At 30.6% G+C, this 18,663-nt stretch overlaps 1 protein-coding gene across 3 annotated transcripts in view; it reads left to right on the top strand.

Annotated features, from left to right (window-relative positions):
• The window catches only part of Dh44-R1 (Diuretic hormone 44 receptor 1), a 60,135-nt gene that overhangs the window by 25,557 nt on the left and 15,915 nt on the right, over window positions 1-18,663 (top strand). For all 3 annotated transcript variants that reach the window (XM_086909860.1, XM_086909861.1, XM_086909859.1), the window contains exon 2: window positions 14,358-14,547. In XM_086909860.1, coding sequence (XP_086765986.1) covers window positions 14,358-14,547 — 190 coding nt within the window. The remainder of the gene's footprint in view (window positions 1-14,357; window positions 14,548-18,663) is intronic.

The following is an 18,663-nucleotide window of genomic DNA, read 5'->3' as shown; positions in this document are numbered from 1 at the left end:
ATTTTTACTCCGAATAAAATTCATTATTCCTATATTCGGAGATCCCGTCGTTTCGTGGAAATGTGTCCTATCGATTTCGAGCATCTGTATGTAATGTAACGTATAACACGTCCAATGTTGAATATAACTTTTTAATAACAAAAAAAAAAAAAAAAGAAAGAAAGAAATGAATTCTGCAGAACGAATCGTAAGAATATTTTTACATCTCTGAAATTTTATAAACTTGAATCATCATTGATCGATGCAAATTTATTTATAATTCAATTACATAATTTATCGTGACGATTGCTTTTACTTATAAAATTAATAAAATCAATTTAAAGGAAGAAGATTTTAATTTAAGTTCGATAATTAATGTTTCGTCAATATCGTGATATGAAAATATTATTCGTCGTGATACAAAATTATCAATGATAATTTAAAATAATTTTATTTTTTTATTTACTTTATTCGCCTCCAATTTTCGAATAACAGGCATAAATAAATAAGACAAATCGATTATTATTACTTGTTCGATGAAATATTCGAAATATCGTTGCAATTACTTACTCGAGTTTATAAATCATCGTACTCGACCATAATTATGCTACAATTTCGAGCAATTATCTCGTGAGCTGCAACAGCACGAGGAATGTAATTAAACCGATGAACAATCCTCCTTTCAACGAGGTCTAAGCGATCCGTGTCCCGAACGGAGGTTATTGTTCGAATGGAGGCAAACTATCGAATGGCTTAAGAGCATTTGTTACGTAAACCGGATTATATTCGTCACAGTGTACGTATAAATGTTCTAATTATCTTTAAACCAATCGAGCAATGAAAACTCTGCTACGATACAACTCTCTTGTTCACATTTTTAGCAAAATTAATGATCGTTACTTGTCTTGGAAAGATTCTATAAAGAAATTTTGTCGCAACTAGTGGAACGAATGGAAGATTAAAAATGCTTTGTATCGATGCTTTGTTGAGAATAAAAAATGTTGATATACGAATATTGGATTTCGAAGAATTGATAAATTGGAAAATTTTTAATCAAATTCGATTCGAGAATTCGAAAATTTAAGAATTATATAAAAAAATAATCATCGATCATCGAAAATTAAGAAATTTCAATACTCGACATTTAAAACTAAAAAATTTTTTAACCGCGCTCAAAGTAATTAAATTCTTGGAAGCCTGGTAACTGGGTTATTCCTTAATTAGCCTCTGCGAAATTTTTGCGAGGAATCGGGACAAAGAGTCGTCGTTAACTTATGAATGCATAAGAAAAAAATATGGAAAGAAGAAGAGAATTAAAGTCGCGAAGCGAATGAATAATTCAATTTGCCACTTACTTTGTCCTTCCTTTTTTTAAGACGATCAAATTGAATTTGACCCATTACAAGTTAATCCTTCTTCTTTGTACATTCACAACATCGAGAGAAATATGAATCGGTTGCCACTTATTTCATTAACAATTGAAACGGTTAAAGGGATAATAGAATTTCCACGAAATATCATGTGCTCCGGATGAAACGATTAACGCGCATTAGCGAAACGAGTTTAGCGACAAGTACAACTTGACAAATTTTCATCTCTTGTAAATATTTCATCTGTTATAACGAATCTGGAAATGTTAAAATTAAACTTTTACACTTTGTATCTTTTTGTATTTTATTTGTAGTGATAATCAATGTACTTTTTTGTTCTGAAAAGGAATTCGTGAGAAAAGAATTTTTCATAAAACTCAAAGAGAAGGAAGGTCAGATTTTCATCGTAAACTCGGTTGTTTTCGCGAATTTCGTTTCGTGCGTGATCCATTATTCCGAATCTGTCATGTACCTAATGGTATGTAAAAGGACTATTACTCCGCTTTATATTCTTACCGCGAGCAAAATGGTCTAGACGTTTATTGTTGACTCTGTGCAAGCGTTTTCTTTTTTCTTTCTTTCTTTCTTCTCAATTTTTCATTCGTTAAACGTAGTGGAACGAAAAATTGTATGAAAGAAAAGATTTCAAGCTTTACGATGAAAGCATAATTCTTTACTCGCGAATAAGAATAAAAAAATGGATCGATAAAAGCGAAGATAAACTTAAGCATTTCATTCTAACATTCTATTTCCATCCATCTTAAATACTTTCATCGTGTCAAATATTTGTAAGAAAAACGTTTTAAGGTCGAGAGATGATAAAAGAGATTTTTCTGAATGGAAATCAAAGTTCGTCGATAATATCAAAGTTTGAGAGTTTCGAGTATACGTTTATATCGCGGAACGGAATAGCTTCCAAAGAATCGCATCGACCAAATATAAACGAAACGATGTGGTTTAACATTCGAGCGTACAGTGGAATAAATACAACGAACCGACTCGGTCGTTCAACGGCCGAGTAGATAGGCCGGTGTTTGGTCAGTCTCTGGGGAAGTAGTATACGTTCGCTTCTAGGCAGGCAAAAATAAAACGGCTACACGATACGCATACCGAAACTACCTTTCCAGTCATTTCTTTCTCCATTCTATTTCCTTTTATTATTCTCACTTCCTTTCTGAGAATAAGTTTTAAACTAACGATAGAAACTTTTTATGAAAATATCATCGGAATGAAAATTAGAGAACGTAAATATGAATAATAAAATTCATTATTCTAATTTAACGATCAGATTAATAGATTTGATTTAAAGCACAGTGTATGATTCAGAGTGTGATTCATTTTTTTCAAAATACACTTATTTTGGACGTGGTCAAATATAACAAGTAGAAAAGTAGAATGAGTCAATAATAACGAGACTAGAATAATTGCGAGACAAATGAAAAAATGAGACGTTTAAAATGATAGTTTAAAAATTGATAATTTATATTCAATTTACTTGTTAAAAAAATTTGCACAATACGCAAATTAATCGACACTCATTAAAGTCGCTCGTTCTTCGTTTCACGATTTTCCAATGATCGATACAATATTCGGTTGTGCAAAAAAAAAAAAAAAAAGGAAAAAACTCTGAATTCTTCGCGTGACAAAAGCATTTGCTTCAATTACCAGGGTAGCGAAAAGAAAATTCCATTTAATCACAACGAATCTTGCAACAGCCTTGCGACGTACACCGTTGACAAACATGCACGGTGATAGGGCATGGACGCGGACGAGTGAGCAATCTCGAGCGGTGTAACTTCATTTTGACGGGTTGGCAATGTTTGAGATGGAACGGTAAAACTGGCGTGCCCTTCTCCCTGTGTCCCTTGGAAATTAAACGAGTTCGGGAAATTGAACTGGAGAAATGAAAACGCTTCTTCCCCACCGATGGATAATCCTCGTTCGAGATCATTAGCAACAGTGATTCTTTAATGATCAATAATTATCTACAGTTTCGAAAGAAATTATATAAAGAGGGGAGAATTTTATTATTTCTTTATCGTTCATTCAGTAGTATTCTGTGTGTAGGATTATTTAAATTCGTTTTAATTTTCGATCTGTTCATTCAATATTTAGAAATTTTTTTATCGGTGAATTGTTATTAATATGTAATTAAATAAATAATTAAATAAATTTGAAATTAAAACTAACATAATTAAATTGCTTATAATTACATTCAAATTTAAAAAAAAAAAATTATTAACAGATAAAAAATAAATATTATTATCATTTTAAAAATAAAATAATAAATAATTTAATTTGTATTTCTATAAATTAATTAAATCTACTATTCTCAAGCTCTGATGACCAACTTCATAATTGATTCTAACAAGTGAAGATAATCCTAAAACTAATTCATACAATACAGAAAAAAATAAATAAATTAAAAATAATCAAGAATTTATTTGAAAATAAATTATTGAAAATAATACAGTAATAACTACAAATTCTATTATAATTATAAATCTTAAATAATAAATGTTGTAGCAGTGACGGGGAAAATTTAATAGTTGAAATTACGGATAAAGTTACTTCAATAATTTATTGTTCAAATATATAGTAATAGTCGCGAATAATTTAACTATAATAGCTACGAACAAATGTTAATGTCGAGTATTTTATTAGATAACTTTATTCGAAATTTTTAACTAGTTTCAACTTTGGGATAATATCCAACTCTGATTAGGCGATAACTTTGATTGGTTATAGGAATTGTGAAATATTCTCAGAGAAAGTGGAAACTCAGTTATTAACAAAGGTATCCAATTTTTCAAACGTGAGAAATGTTATTAATAATTTAACATATTATTTATAATTAGTTATCCAATATTTTCAATTTTCCTTAAAGTTGCAGATCAGGATAATTTTTTTTATATCTGACAATTTAGTTTAAAAAAATAATCAAGTGAAATGAATCAAGTCGATTAGAAATTAAATCAGTAATTCGAATAAATCGATAATTTAATTCAATTCAGTAAGAGGAATTTTGTATTTGGCCATTTCGAATAATCCACGTTCCATTATATTATTTATAGATTTATCGAAGTAGTTGCAATTACATGGCTCGGTATAATTCCATGATAAATTCATCGTTTCGAAGGGAAATTATTTCCAAGATTTATCGGATGAAAGGATGTTCCCAGAAACGAGTGAAGTCAGCCATGTTGCAAGATCGTGCGTTAATTATCCGACCAAGCCTTTTCAGCGTAATTAAAGTGGTGTATAACGAGTTGTTTATTCTTCCTAATCATTTCTGTCTCTCCGCAAAATCCTTCTCTTTCAACAAAAATCACGTAATCATTATCCAATGATACTTGGATAAAACCGAAACCGATCACCGCAACAGCGATTATATGTTTGAATTTTCGAGAGATGGCGTGTCGATTTTAATCGAGTTTCCAAACGTTGATTCGATTATTGTCTCGTCGTTTAACTCGTATATACAACAGGTATAAAAATAGTGAATATTTCAAGATTATTTTAACTCGAAACAGTATAATTAAAGTGGGATATAACGAGTTTTGTTTATCCTTGCTAATCATTTCTCTCTCCGTGAAATCCTCTTTTTCAACTGGTGAAATCACATAATCCAGTGATTTGGATAAAATACAAAGAAATTTGGATCGTATTCGAATTTTCGAGAGATGGATTTCGATTTTAATCGACTTTCAAACGTTGATTCGATTATTGTCGTTTAATTCGTATAATATAATGGGCTTAAAATAGTGGATATTTCAAAATTGTTCAACTCGAAACAGAGACGAATACAAGAGATTAACGAGATTGGACATGACTGATCGATACTTCCTAGTTACATGTCTCGATGTATAGATGTATGTATTGCCATCTAGCAATTAGAATTGTCGAACGTTAATTTGGATAACAACATGCGTCAACTCATAGTTCTACACTTGCGTATTTTAATTAAAACATAGATTCTTTTTTTTTTTTGGAATTAGTCAACAAAAGTCGAGAGAATTTTCGAGGAAATGCATTTTTTGATTTTTCTTTTTACGATAGATATATTCATTCTTTCTTGACAAATTTGGGAGAATTTTTCAAAAGATAAAATTAACTAAACTACTCGATTTTAAATTTAAATTTAAATCGAATATTTAACTTTGGTGCAGTATAATTTTTAAAAAAAATTTCCTCCGTTATATCTTTTATGAATATTCGCAATTTTAACTTTGTTTGCTTTGAAAAAAAAAACTGAGACGAAATAAGCTCCTTTCTCGATTTTGTAATCTCATAAAATTTAAAGCGCGCCATATTGAATTTAACCTTTCACGCGTATTCGTGAAATCACGGATATCACGGATCAATGAACGTTACGTCTTAAACTAGATGCATTTGATGCTTCCTGTTCCGTACCCAAGCATTTCTGTCATTCCTGCTTAATGTACGGGAAGTTCATCCATTCCATCAACTTCATTCCCTTCTGAAGTACACGCCATTACAATCGCAGATATGAACGCGGATTAACTTCCATGAAATATTAATACCGAATTCGCGTCCCATCGGTGAAATCGATCAATCTATCTCTCTTGTAAACAGCATTAGGTTAGGTTAAGTTAGGTTAGGCTAGGTGCAAAAGTTAGGTAATACGATAAAATTAGAAGATTTATCTTTACGGAAAAAGATCTATGTAACTTTTTAGAAAAGAGTAACTATTACTAGGTTAGGTTAGGTTAGGTTAGGTAAAGTTAGATAATATAATATAATATGAAGCCAGAAGAAATTTATCTTTTTGGGAAAAAGTCTACGTAACTTTTTGAAAAAGAGTAACTATTAGGTTAGGTTAAGTTAGGTACAAAAATTGTTAGGTAACATAATATGATAAAGTTCGAAGAAGATTTATCTTTTTGGAAAAGAATAACTACTATTAAGTTAGGTTAGGTGCATAATATGATAAAGCTAGAAGAAGATTTATCTTATTTTGGAAAACAGTTTACGTAACTTTTTTATTATTACAATTTTTTTTAATTTTTGTCGGTTAATTATATTTCTTTTGAAATATTCTTAGATTTTATATATATATATATAGAAAGAGAGATTTGTAACACAGTTCTTAAATTTCGAAAATATTAACCGTGCCATGTCACTCACTAGCTTTTCCGGTGTATAAGCTGGAAATATTTATAAAAAGCGCAGCGATGTTTCGATTGAGACACATCGAGCACGGTGGTAAATATTTGATCTGCGACTGAGAAGAGAACAAAAATAGAAAATGATTACGAGAGAAAGGATGGAAAATGTTTAAATCCATGAAATGATGACCAATTTGATCTTCGTCAAATGAAGGACACTGTATATCAATCGTTATTATCGTAATGCAACATATGAATCATCAATGTGACATTCTATCGTTGCAAATTACTTGTAAATTATTTGCTTGTGTATCGTAGATTAAGAAGATCAAATTATTATCATTTCTGTCGAAGTAAAATAATTAATGTAACTCGTAAAAGAAGAAAAAACAATCGTTATTAACAAATGGAATATGATATTCATGGTCAAACGAGAAAGAAGTGTATTTAATAATCGTTGAAGTTAGTACGAATAAAATTACTTCCATAAGTTACTATTAATTGCAAATAATTGTAATGTCAAATGGCCAAGATTACTATGAAAAGTATATCAACTATAATAATTACGAATAAATGTTATTCAAGCATTTTAATAATTATTTAAAGTAACCTTATTCGAAATACTTAACTACTTACTTTTTCAATTTTGGATCAATGCTCAATTTTGAACAGATGAATCAAAATAGTGGAATATGTCAATTGTTGATCAGACGTAAGGATAAGTAATATACATAAATCATTGATGAAAACAGTAGAATAAGAGAGACAGTAGTCGAACGGATCGAATCAAATTGGCGCATGAAGCAAATCATTGGTTGAAATAATAGAACAAGAATTCTTCAATGAATTCATCGCTGCCAATTTCATTCAAAAAAATCTCAAACAACATTTTTCCACCCTCGTATCAAATTCGAGGAGACGACACGAGTGAATATTATTAATATTATTAATGTGGAGAAATCCCAAAGGGAGGGATTGAGAAAGATCGAAGAAAGATCTTTCCGTTCCAAAAAAAACTTTTTCATTGACTTTTTAAACTGGAAGAGATTTCTTCTCTTCACATTTCTTCGAATGTTTCATCAAAGGATACAACCGTGGAGAGACGAATCTCTGCGGGTTAACGTGACATGACGTTGTATGTGTGTGTTATATCTGTATTTCGAAACATAAGCGCAAAACGAATATCGATCACGTGCACTAGGTAGAGGGTTTAGATCCGAGAATTATTCCGGATCAGGTAGAATTATGGATTATAAATGGTGGATTGCTTTGAAACCAGAATACATTACGAGTGTTAGCATCTTGTTTCTACGTAGCTATGACTTATGCTTCGAGGAATTGCACGCAGAAAGAAATCCATTATGATATATATATATATATAACGTTAAGATTAATTTTTAACATCCCTTTTTTAATTTGTCATTTTCTTTTTTTAAATAAAATTTTCAAGTTCTCAACACGCTCGATGCTGTCGCTTTCGATCTAAAAAGACCAACGATCGATATTGGAAAGCTTGGTTGTAATATTTCTTCTCACCGTGTAACGGACGACTTAAAAGCAAATATCGTCGAGTGGAGCGTTGTTGCACGATTTTTAATACTTCGGTCAACGTCAAAAGGTAAACGATGCGAACGATGCGATAATGAAAAGTTGGAAAAATGCGTGCATCGGTGAAAAATGAAAACAATATTTCTACGAGCGACTGCCTCACGGATTTCACTGTGCACTACTGTCCTCGTTCGAAAGTTTAATTCGAAGAACAATTGTGCCGAATTATGCCCGATTGAAACGTATAAAAAATATACAGGGTGTCCGTTGACCGAAGATATTCCTAATTTCAAGCAACGATTTTTCCTTTGCAAAAAAATTTTCGTTTTTACGAGCATAAACAAGTTGAAGCAACATATGTCGAACAAAGTGTATCGAATATTATAGTTTATTTTTAGTTTATATTTTCGTTGATATTTCGTGATAAATCGATAAAAAAATATTTGTTACATCGAATACTATAGTTTATTTATTTCCTTCGTGATATAATAAATTTTTATCGATGAAAAAATATTTTTTGTTTTTTTTTTTTTTGCTTTTTTTCTTTTTATTTTTTGTAATAACTCGTTAACAACTAAGCTAGCAACGAAAGTTTTTGCAAAAAGGAAAATATTTTGCTTGAAATTATCTCAGAAATCTTTTTTGGAATGCACTCCTCTCATTACGGCATTGAGATTATCGATTGTCGTGTAGGCATTGAGAGATTTATGGAAACATACGATTGATTTAACACTTGAACTGGAGCAAACAGTAAAACTTATCAATCTGTAAATCATATTAGAAAGTATAATTCGTAGAGAGGAATTTTTTTAAAAGAAATAATCTTGGCACAAATTTTTCTCTAAATTTATATTCCTCTGGATAATTCCTTTTCAAAGAGATTATTAAATGATTCATTCGAAACGAAATCAATTTCTGTTTTAAGTAATTAAATTTTCGTACTTGTTACACAAGTATGGTGGCTATACTTTCAACGTTATTAACGGTGGGGTTGTTTTTGAAGTGGCAAGCAATCCCTTATGCGGTGAAGATACATGTTGTATAATTATAACTCGAGTAACTATAACTATTTGAATCGAGTACGTGTGATTGTCGTAAGTTAATTTAAAACTTGTTCATACGTTCATTTTAATTTACAGTAATTTAAATGACAAATTATTTGTCATATTTTGATTCTAATATCTAACATTTAATTTGAATCTTGTGCTCGTGAAAAACAAAATATTGTATAATGGAAAAAAAAAAAAAATTTCCGATACAGTACAATGGAAAATGATATTCTTTTAAAGAGTTAAATAAAGTTTTCAAAGGTTAGGAAAACGAGATGATTAGCTCCAATGGAAATTAGCTTCCTTTTTTTATTTTTCGAGATAATGGGGAACCACGAAGATGGAAGAATCGAAGGTTAACAACGAGATTTGTTATTTAACTTACGAATAATTAATTTCGAAAAGTAATTTTTTTTTCTTTCTCTCTCTAAATCGCTTCTACGTATTTTTATATATTATAAATTAGTTTCTCCGATACACTATATATCTTTTTTAAAAAATTTTTTTCAACAATCTTTCAAAATTTCGACTTTGTATTAGGAGAATTGTGAAACGAAAAATCGTACGAGAAACGAATTCGAAAGTCGAACTTTTTATGTTCAATTTTCCATTTCAAAAGGATATTTGAAATTTCTTCAGAAATATGATAAATCGTCTCGAGTAGTTTAAGCAAGGATCTCGTGAAACTATCTCGAAACTTCCACGATTTTGCTCTCGTGGCCACGAGGCCAGAAGAGGGACTACAATTTCCACGCGGTTAATCTCAATAGGAAACGGTTGGTTTACGCTTCCTTCCGCCTCTTTTCAAACCAAAACTAACTTTTCCATTTTATGGGCAAAAAATAATCATCGAGGCAAAGTTTCGCATTCCGGGTATTTCAATTGTGGACGACAAGTTGGCCGAAGGAGGAAAACTCGAAGGAGGAAAATAAGCATCGGAGGGAAAATTTGAAAAAGGAAGCACAGCGTGTCTCTTTTACTCGTTAGCGGGGTAGAATACAGGTTTGCCTGGATGCTATGCAATCATTTTATCATCGAGAATAAGTAATTCGCGTGATAATACTGTTCTTATAATGAGTTTTTATAATGAAAATTTAACGTGGATTTAGATAGATATTTTTATGGTGGCTTTTATCATTTGATCTGTTCTTGTCTCGAAATGAGATAAGTAGTGTGGATCGGCAATTGGTCGGGCGTGTGGGATAGGAAAAGGAAGAATAAAAATAGAATAGAAAAAAGTGGAGCCGTTTAAGTAGAATGAAATAATCGAGGTAAAAGCAACTAGTTTTGTCAAATATCGTTTAAACTTTATTAATAAATGAATTTAGAAAAAAAAGATTTCTCGCTCAGGCTTTCAAAAAAAAAAAAAATAATATATTTGATATTCAAGTATTTCGATAAAGAATTCGATAAGAAACGTAGATATTATCTGAAATTGATCGATGCCTTACGTTGAAATTCTTATTTATTTGAAAAATTAGAAGAGTCCTGTATTTCTTTCATCGATAAAAATTTTGATTTATGGTTAAAGAAAAAAGAAATACATCGCGATGAATTTTCTCCAAATTTTCCTATTTATAGATTCTAAATAATTGAATTTCGAAACTGCATCGACTAAGCAAATTATTGATGAACAGCGGTTGATGGCATAAATGTCAAAAGTGACGGCAATTGAACTTGCACAACAACGAAAATATTTCCCAATAACACGTCTAGTGTTATTTGTAAATTTCTCGTTCGGTGCATTTTTGTTTCTTTTTTTTTTTTTTTTTTTTTCTTTTCAACGTTATTTTAGAAATTGAAAATTTCGCATAAATTTTTTAAAAATCGTTTTTTTTTTTTTTTCAATTTTTTGAAAACGTACACGAAGCGATCGACAATTCGAATGGAAATTAAGCATTGAGCATCGTTTCCACAAACGAGAGGAAGAATGTCAACGTTATTAAAATTAAATCCAACGGATAAAAAGAAACAAAATTGACGTTTCCAGCATACTTCTTTGTTCAACTTTTGTTATTCGACTCGTTCCTTTGTTCGACGATATGGGGTATGAAAAACGGGAAAGGGCTTTCCACGCGATTCGAAATGAAAAATCCAGATTGATCATCGCGTATACACGAATAATCGATAGTTGTATCGCGACGAATTAGTTCTCACGTTACGATCAGATACTGTTTTCCAGGTGTATCCATTTCTCCCTCTTCCACCTCCTGTTGTTCGTGACCTGTGTACCACGCCATTTGAGAAAAGGAAAGATCGAATGTTTTTCACGTTTGTGCGGGAACTCGAACGCGAACGTGTCTGTCGTGTAATAACGAAAAAACAAAGTAAAGTGGCGAAGAGGTAAAGGACGATGCGCCTCTGGGACGAAATTTAATCCGTTGTTCCAGCAACTTTTCGCGGATGAAAAATTTGAAATTTCACGTTTGTTCGTCTAGTGTTTCCTCCATTTTATTTCGAATGGATTCAACGTTGGGATTCGATGTCGTGCAGAGTGTTGCTCGTGAGAAAGAAAGAGAGAGAGAGAGAGAGAGAGAGAGAGAGAAGAGTTTTAGAAGTTGGATAAGTAGTACAAGTCGGTCGTTTGTGAGACAAGTAGCGTGGATCGGTCATTTGTCAGACAAACGAGATAGGAACAGTGAAAATTTATTAAGTTAGAAGTTACGAATAAAATTATTTTCATAAGTTACTTCGATAATTTATTGTTCAAAATATAATAATAATTGTTGCAAGTAATTCTAAATGATCGAGATTACATGATCAATTGTAATAAGTACGAATAAATGTTATTCAAGCATTTTAATAATTATTTAAAGTAACTTATTCGACTTTTTTTTTTTACTTATTTTTTCAATGGATTAATATCCAATTCTCGGATAGGAAGGAAATAATCGTGATCAAACGATAATAGAATGATAGTCATTGGTTAGATAGTAGTACAAGTCAGCCATATCGGTCGAAAACGAGATATTTCGCAAGAAAGATATTCACGTTTATTTCTCGTCATTATTTCTATAAATATAATTTAAAAGATTAAAGATGACACTGATTGCTCGTGGAAAAAGAAGAGATCATTTCACCAATTTTGTATTAAAATTTTCTCGTCGGATCGTTAAAAAGATTCAAAAGATAAAACCACGCGATCATTACGATCAACAACCATAACATTGTACAGATTACAAAGATATCCTTTGTTGAATTTTTGAAAGTAAAAGCGTGTCGTAAAACCACACGTAGTGTGTGATATACAGACACGACACCGACGTTATGAGATTTTTACCGAAAAGAATTATATAACTCTTGTAATGTAAAGCAAAATGGAATATTATATCCGGCCTGGAAACTTTTCCCAACCAGCTTGCCTCTGCTTATTTCCAAAGAAATATATCCAACTCGGAAGAAAGAAAACGGCGCACAAGATAAAATTTCCTCGCGTGGAAATCTCGAAATTGTTCTATGTTTTAAAAAACAAAGATGAGATATAATTCGATTTAATCCCCATCGAATATCTCGTAATTAATTTGGATCGGAGGAATATCTCGATAAATTGATAATGAGAAGAGGGGTTTTAAATTTATTCTCGTATTCTCGATTTAACTTTCTAATAAATGGCAATAATTACAAATTCTCTCCCGTTCGACGCTTAAAAGATAGAAATGAAGCTTCGTCTATAAGTCTTCTCACTTTCAAACTTTTCTTCCTTCATTAATCGCAAGACTATTATCCGTGGATAATTAAGGATACCTCTTGTTTTAATTGCTTAAACGTGTTAAAACTCGTTCCCCCTTTTATTAATTACAGATTTTCTTATTATAAATTTCTGAGAAAATTACTTTTGAGGATTTTATAAATTTGTTGTTCATTCATTTCGCGAAAACAAGGATTCGTGATATAATTTATAGTCATTTATAAGTTCATAAATGAACGAAACGAAGAATATTTAAATTGTATTTCTCTAAAATGTATTTTTTTTATACTTATTATCATCAAATTATTTAATCCTTAAGAAACGATAGGAAAAATATTCTTCTTTCGTCCGAAATAAAAAACTGTGATCAATTGTAACTTCTCTTCCAATTACTAGATTGATTAATTGATCTTTTTCAATATTTTCGACTTGAAATCTAATTTTATTAATCGTTAATAAAACTTGTAAATCTATAATAGAAGTTTCACTCGAGATTGAGAGTAATTAATTAATAGAAGATTTAAAAATTTATTTACGACGTAAATGTAGGGAAACTCAAATATCGAATATGAATAAATAATGGAATAAAACAACGGCTAAATTGGTCGACGAAAGACGAAATCGCTTTTAATTATTGAGTAGGAAAGAGTAGATATTTCGGTATATAAATTAAGAAACTCGTTTTACGAATGACCTTTTCACCATAGTCTTATCGATTAACATTCTTTTGATGGTCGTGAATTATATCAGGTAACTGTGATTCCGCAAATATTCCGACACCGTTACTCTGAAAATTTGTCCATTTTAATCTCCATTTAGACATTCTACTGCATTCTTGTTGGTTAAAACTTATTCATTAAAAAATTCACTCTTTAAAGAAAGAATTATATTGCATTTATAGACATAAATCTGAGAAGAGAAAGAAGAATATTAAAATATATTTACATTAATTAATGTGTAAAGAATATTAAATAAAAATGGAAAAATATTAAACAATAATACAATTTTTGCTTTTTTTAGTAATATTTGTAATATGAGAGAAAGAAATTTTTTTAATTAAAATATTGCATTTATCTATATATTCAAAATCATAATAAAAGAAGACTGTACTTACTGTAATTAATTTATAGTATTTATATTACCATTTTATATTACTTTTGTCCTTCTTTACCTACAGTAGCTTCTCGTAAATCATTTATATAATTAAAAAAAACAATAAAAAAGAAAAGATAAAGATCGTGATCCCAAACAAAATGAACATCAAATTCAACAATTTTATAAAAATTTTGTATTTCAATTCAATTTGTATTTAATAATATAAATCAATTCAGAGAACGCGAAAACATTTATATTACAAAAGATCAAAGGTGACCATTGCACCAGATTGTCATTCCACCAGTGAATTCTAATTCGTCGAATTTCCCTCGCGAAATCTCTTGAATTCTTCTGCAAAAAATAAAATTTCGATTTTTATGTGATCATTCTCTGTAATTTTTTCCGACGAATCCTTTTACCGAGCGTCGATAACGTAATCTCGGAAAGAAAAATAAAGCGAATACTAAATTAATAGAAATCGATCTCGATTTGTTTTCAGAGAACGCGAGTCGTTGGTGCAGGATAGACGGTATCTGGAGCAACTATAGCAACTATAGCCTCTGTCGAAATCTTCGGGAGCCGGCGATCGAGGGCGGTGCAGAGGTTATCTCGACGACTATATATTTCGTCGGTTATAGCATTTCGTTGATCACCCTGATCATCGCAGTCTCCATTTTTCTGTATTGCAAGTAAGTGATACAGATATAGTATTATTCCTCCTCATTTAAACACTTGTTGATTCCACGCGAAAAGTAAAAATTGATCAGAGAAAGATGAATTTTTGATAGAAAAATGCATTTTTTCATGTTTTTTAATTTTCAATTTATTTTTACGAAATTTTGAAACATTTATATTTCTCGTTAATTTTAATTCTTTTGGATGAATATAGAATTAATTAACCTCTTTTTTTTAGCAAAAATTAACGAAAAAAGAAATAATTAATTCTCGAATCAACGTTCAAAATAAATAAATAAATAAATTTTCAAGATAGAAATTTTAACGTTTATTGAAAAGCGATGATGACATAATCGTGAATCGTAACTTATCGATTTTATGATATAAAATTTACACGAAAAATCAAAAGTATTTTAACATTTAACAGATCTCAAAAAAAAAAAAAAAGAAAAAAGAACTAACTCGCAAAAATATCTATTCAATTACATCAAATACTCAATCAACATCGCGCTCAAACTTTAATTTCTGTCTGAAAATATCCGACAAAGAAAGACGATATTCCATTCGTCTCATTTCCATATCAATTCGTAAACGGAATCCAAAATGTAGCGCGACACGAATGCATCGCGAAATCGATAAATAATATTCCCTCACGAATATTCCGCGCACGGTTCGATCTGCATCTTCACAAAGGGGAAACGCGATTAAATCTTTCACGCTTGCGCGGTAACGAACGAGAAGGCAGAAACGCATTGTTTGTTAACCACGCTGTGTCGAGTTTCCGCCGCAATCGGAAATTGAACCATCGCCGAGCGAAGGAATTCAAAATAATGTAATAAATTCTTTCTGTGTATTCGTCCAACGAGAGGAATGATCGTTGCACACATGAAAATTGTATATATATATATTTATAAAAGGGCGAATGAAAACTGAGATATAAGCTTTGAAAATGTTATTATTTAGCTTCGCGCGGCAGCTAGCTTTTAGGGATGAGCGGAACTGCGATATAACTGGGTTGAAAGTGGAAGATTGTGCCATGGAAATTCGATTGGGATGGATTAAAATGAAATAATTCGTTTTGATCGTTATACCCTCCTTTTCCTTTTTTCTTTTTTTCTTTTTGACATGTGGAAAGTTTTTTATTATTTTTTATGGGAATACGAGATGGAAAATCGAAAACGAAAAATTTGGAGTCCGTGGAAATGTGAATTTTGTAACTGTGAGAGATGTATAGAAATTTAATCGAAGCGGTAAAGATTCGGTATATCTTTTGTTTTAATTGTTTTAAATTTTCTTCTATTTCAGTGTTGTTGTTTTAATATACAGATTAACGGTAATAATCTTTTTTCTCCGAAACAAAACCGGAAGAAACGAAGTTTAAAAATTAATAGAAAAAGAATTCTGGAAAAGTGATCATGGCCAATTTTATAAAATAAAAAAAAGACAATAATAATAAATTCATGAAATTTAAATTCGAAATGAAAAAAAAAAATACAGTTATTTGTTTCTTTTAACAAACCACTTTTCTCGAATATTCTTCGTAAAAGAAAGACACTCGAGATACGCTATTTAGATATTCAAATGAAGGAAATATATATTCGCGTGCGAAATTAAAGAAAAAAAATGGGGGGGGGGAAAGTAAGAAAAAAATGCACTTATAATATATCACATATATACATATATCGCGCATGATCATCCTTTAGTTTCCCTTTGCATATAACGTCAAGTCAATTTTTCTCATCGCTTCCTATCGCCATGAATCACTCTCCACTCTTTTTTCTTTTTTCTTTTTTTCTTTTTTTTTTCCCCTCTTCCATTCCAGAATGCCTACTCTTCTCAATTTTATTCGCGAGGTGCACGTTCCTACGAGGCAAATGGTTCCTTTGAAAAGTAAAGCTTTTTAACCGAGGAACACTTTAGGCTAATGCGATGGTCGAAAGGTACGATCCAATCTTTGCTCTCGTCTCTTTCAGATTGTCTTGCGATTTCGCTTGAATTTGAAATTTATATGATACGTAACGAAATTAATTGTTGACAAAAGTTAGAGAAACAAATTAATCGTTCGAAAATTTCTTTATATTTTTCTTATCTCTTTCTGAAAAACAATTTAATTTTTGCTTATCGATATGATGAGCTGTGCTACTTGTGGTGTTATTTTTTTGTCAATAATGAAAATTTCAATATATCTTTATTTTTGTTAAAACGAAATTTTTTGCTTTACTGTAATTTATTTATTTCGAAATTATCTCCTTTAAATTCACATTGGCTTACATGAATGATTTAGTTACAGACATTACTTGACGGTTGTAAATTAATGTAAGCTTGACAGTCTAATGGACGACTATTATCCTAGTCGTAGATTAATGTAAGATGGATAGTAATTCGTGTGAATAGTTTATAATGGAGAAATCTGAAATGTAGATTAAATTAATAATCTAAGTGATGACGCTTTCAAACTGGCACCAGTGATTCGCGTATGATACAATGATTTTCTTCTTTTTCTTTTTTCCGTGAAAAAGTATTTCAAACTAATTCGAAAGCAATATTTTCGAAAGGATTCGAGATCAAGTTTCATTTGGAAAAGATATCGTATATGGAATCGCAACAAGTAAAAGATAATAATTCACGATTCTCCGATATGGAAATAATTAGTCGGCATTATGGCCGAGTGTAATTAGCTCTCCCTGAGCTTTGAAGTGAAAATCTAGCATGCGAAGAGAAATTTCGGCATATTCGAGGAACATGTACTGTGCAGTGCTCGGATATTTTATTAAAAGCATTTGGAACGCGTTTCCATGTGAAAAATTCATAATTTCCACCGGATGTATTATTAGACCTTTGTGTACTAAAATTGTACACTTGTATACAATAATGCTTAATCGAAATAAAATTCACGTAATTTTATGTATTTTCCTTGATCATTGATAAATTTCTTCGTTCTTAATTCTCAATCTCGAGACTTTGCAACTTATAAACAGATTGAATATATAAGATAAAATTTTTACAAATGGAAATGCGGCTTAAATGAAAGAGGTTCATCTTATTCTTCAAATATCATAATGCATACATTGAATATTCACGTCATGCACATTCTATAGATCTCTGTTCTGCATTCAAATTCTTGCATAATCATTTGTAAAATATCATTAATATAACAATAATTAACATCATAAACAAATAAATACAATAATATTGATGGAAATATTTTTAATTGCATAAGAAAACTGGTAGCCATTTTTATTAAAAGAATAACAATAATAATAAAAATTATTGAAACACGCAATAAATGTTGAAAAGGAATGATATAAGGAATAATAGAATCGTAGAAGTTGATTTAGAAAAAGTAGGTTAAAGAAAACAGTGGAAACGTTGCACCATCAAGAGTAAATTTTTTTTCACATCGTTACCATAGGGACTGCCGTTTTATTTGATACATTCTTCCTTTGTCCTCCGCCCATTGCGTCCTTTCACGCCGTATATATACGTTTAACAATTAATCGGGCGAGCCAACCACTCTCGCGGCTGTTGGAAAGCAATGGATGTTGTAAAAGGCGCACCTCGGGATAATTTGCTTGAAATCGTGCCACCAGTTTCCCGATTGAAAACGCAACGTTATATAACGTTGAGAAGAAGGAACACGAAATTTTTGTATTCGGTTTTCCACGAATGAAAAGAACGATGTACGGTTTAAAAAACATTTGATGAAAACTCGATTCGTGAATTTAACCTCGTGAAATTTTGCGAAAAATAATTTCGAACGAATTTTTATTTTTATGAACGAATTGTATCTGAATTTTCTTTTTTTAATCGTGGATATTCTCGAATAATTTTCGTAACAATAGTGATTTATATACAAGAGTTAAAAAGGTATGATAATGAAATTTCGAGTGAAATTTTGCGAAAAATAATTTCGAACGAATTTTTATTTTTATGAACGAATTGTATCTGAATGTCTTTCGAATTTTCTTTTTTTAATCGTGGATATTCTCGAATAATTTTCGTGACAATGATGATTTATACACAAGAGTTAAAAAGGTATGGTGATGAAATTTCGAGTGAAATTTTGCGAAAAATAATTTCGAACGAATTTTTATTTTTATGAACGAATTGTATCTGAATGTCTTTCGAAT

This window comes from Apis florea, unplaced genomic scaffold, assembly GCF_048593485.1.
Source record: "Apis florea isolate Af1SG1 unplaced genomic scaffold, ASM4859348v1 contig_3158_pilon, whole genome shotgun sequence".
In the NCBI taxonomy this organism is placed as follows: Eukaryota; Metazoa; Arthropoda; class Insecta; order Hymenoptera; family Apidae; genus Apis; species Apis florea.
This window is presented reverse-complemented; position numbering and strand designations above follow the sequence as displayed.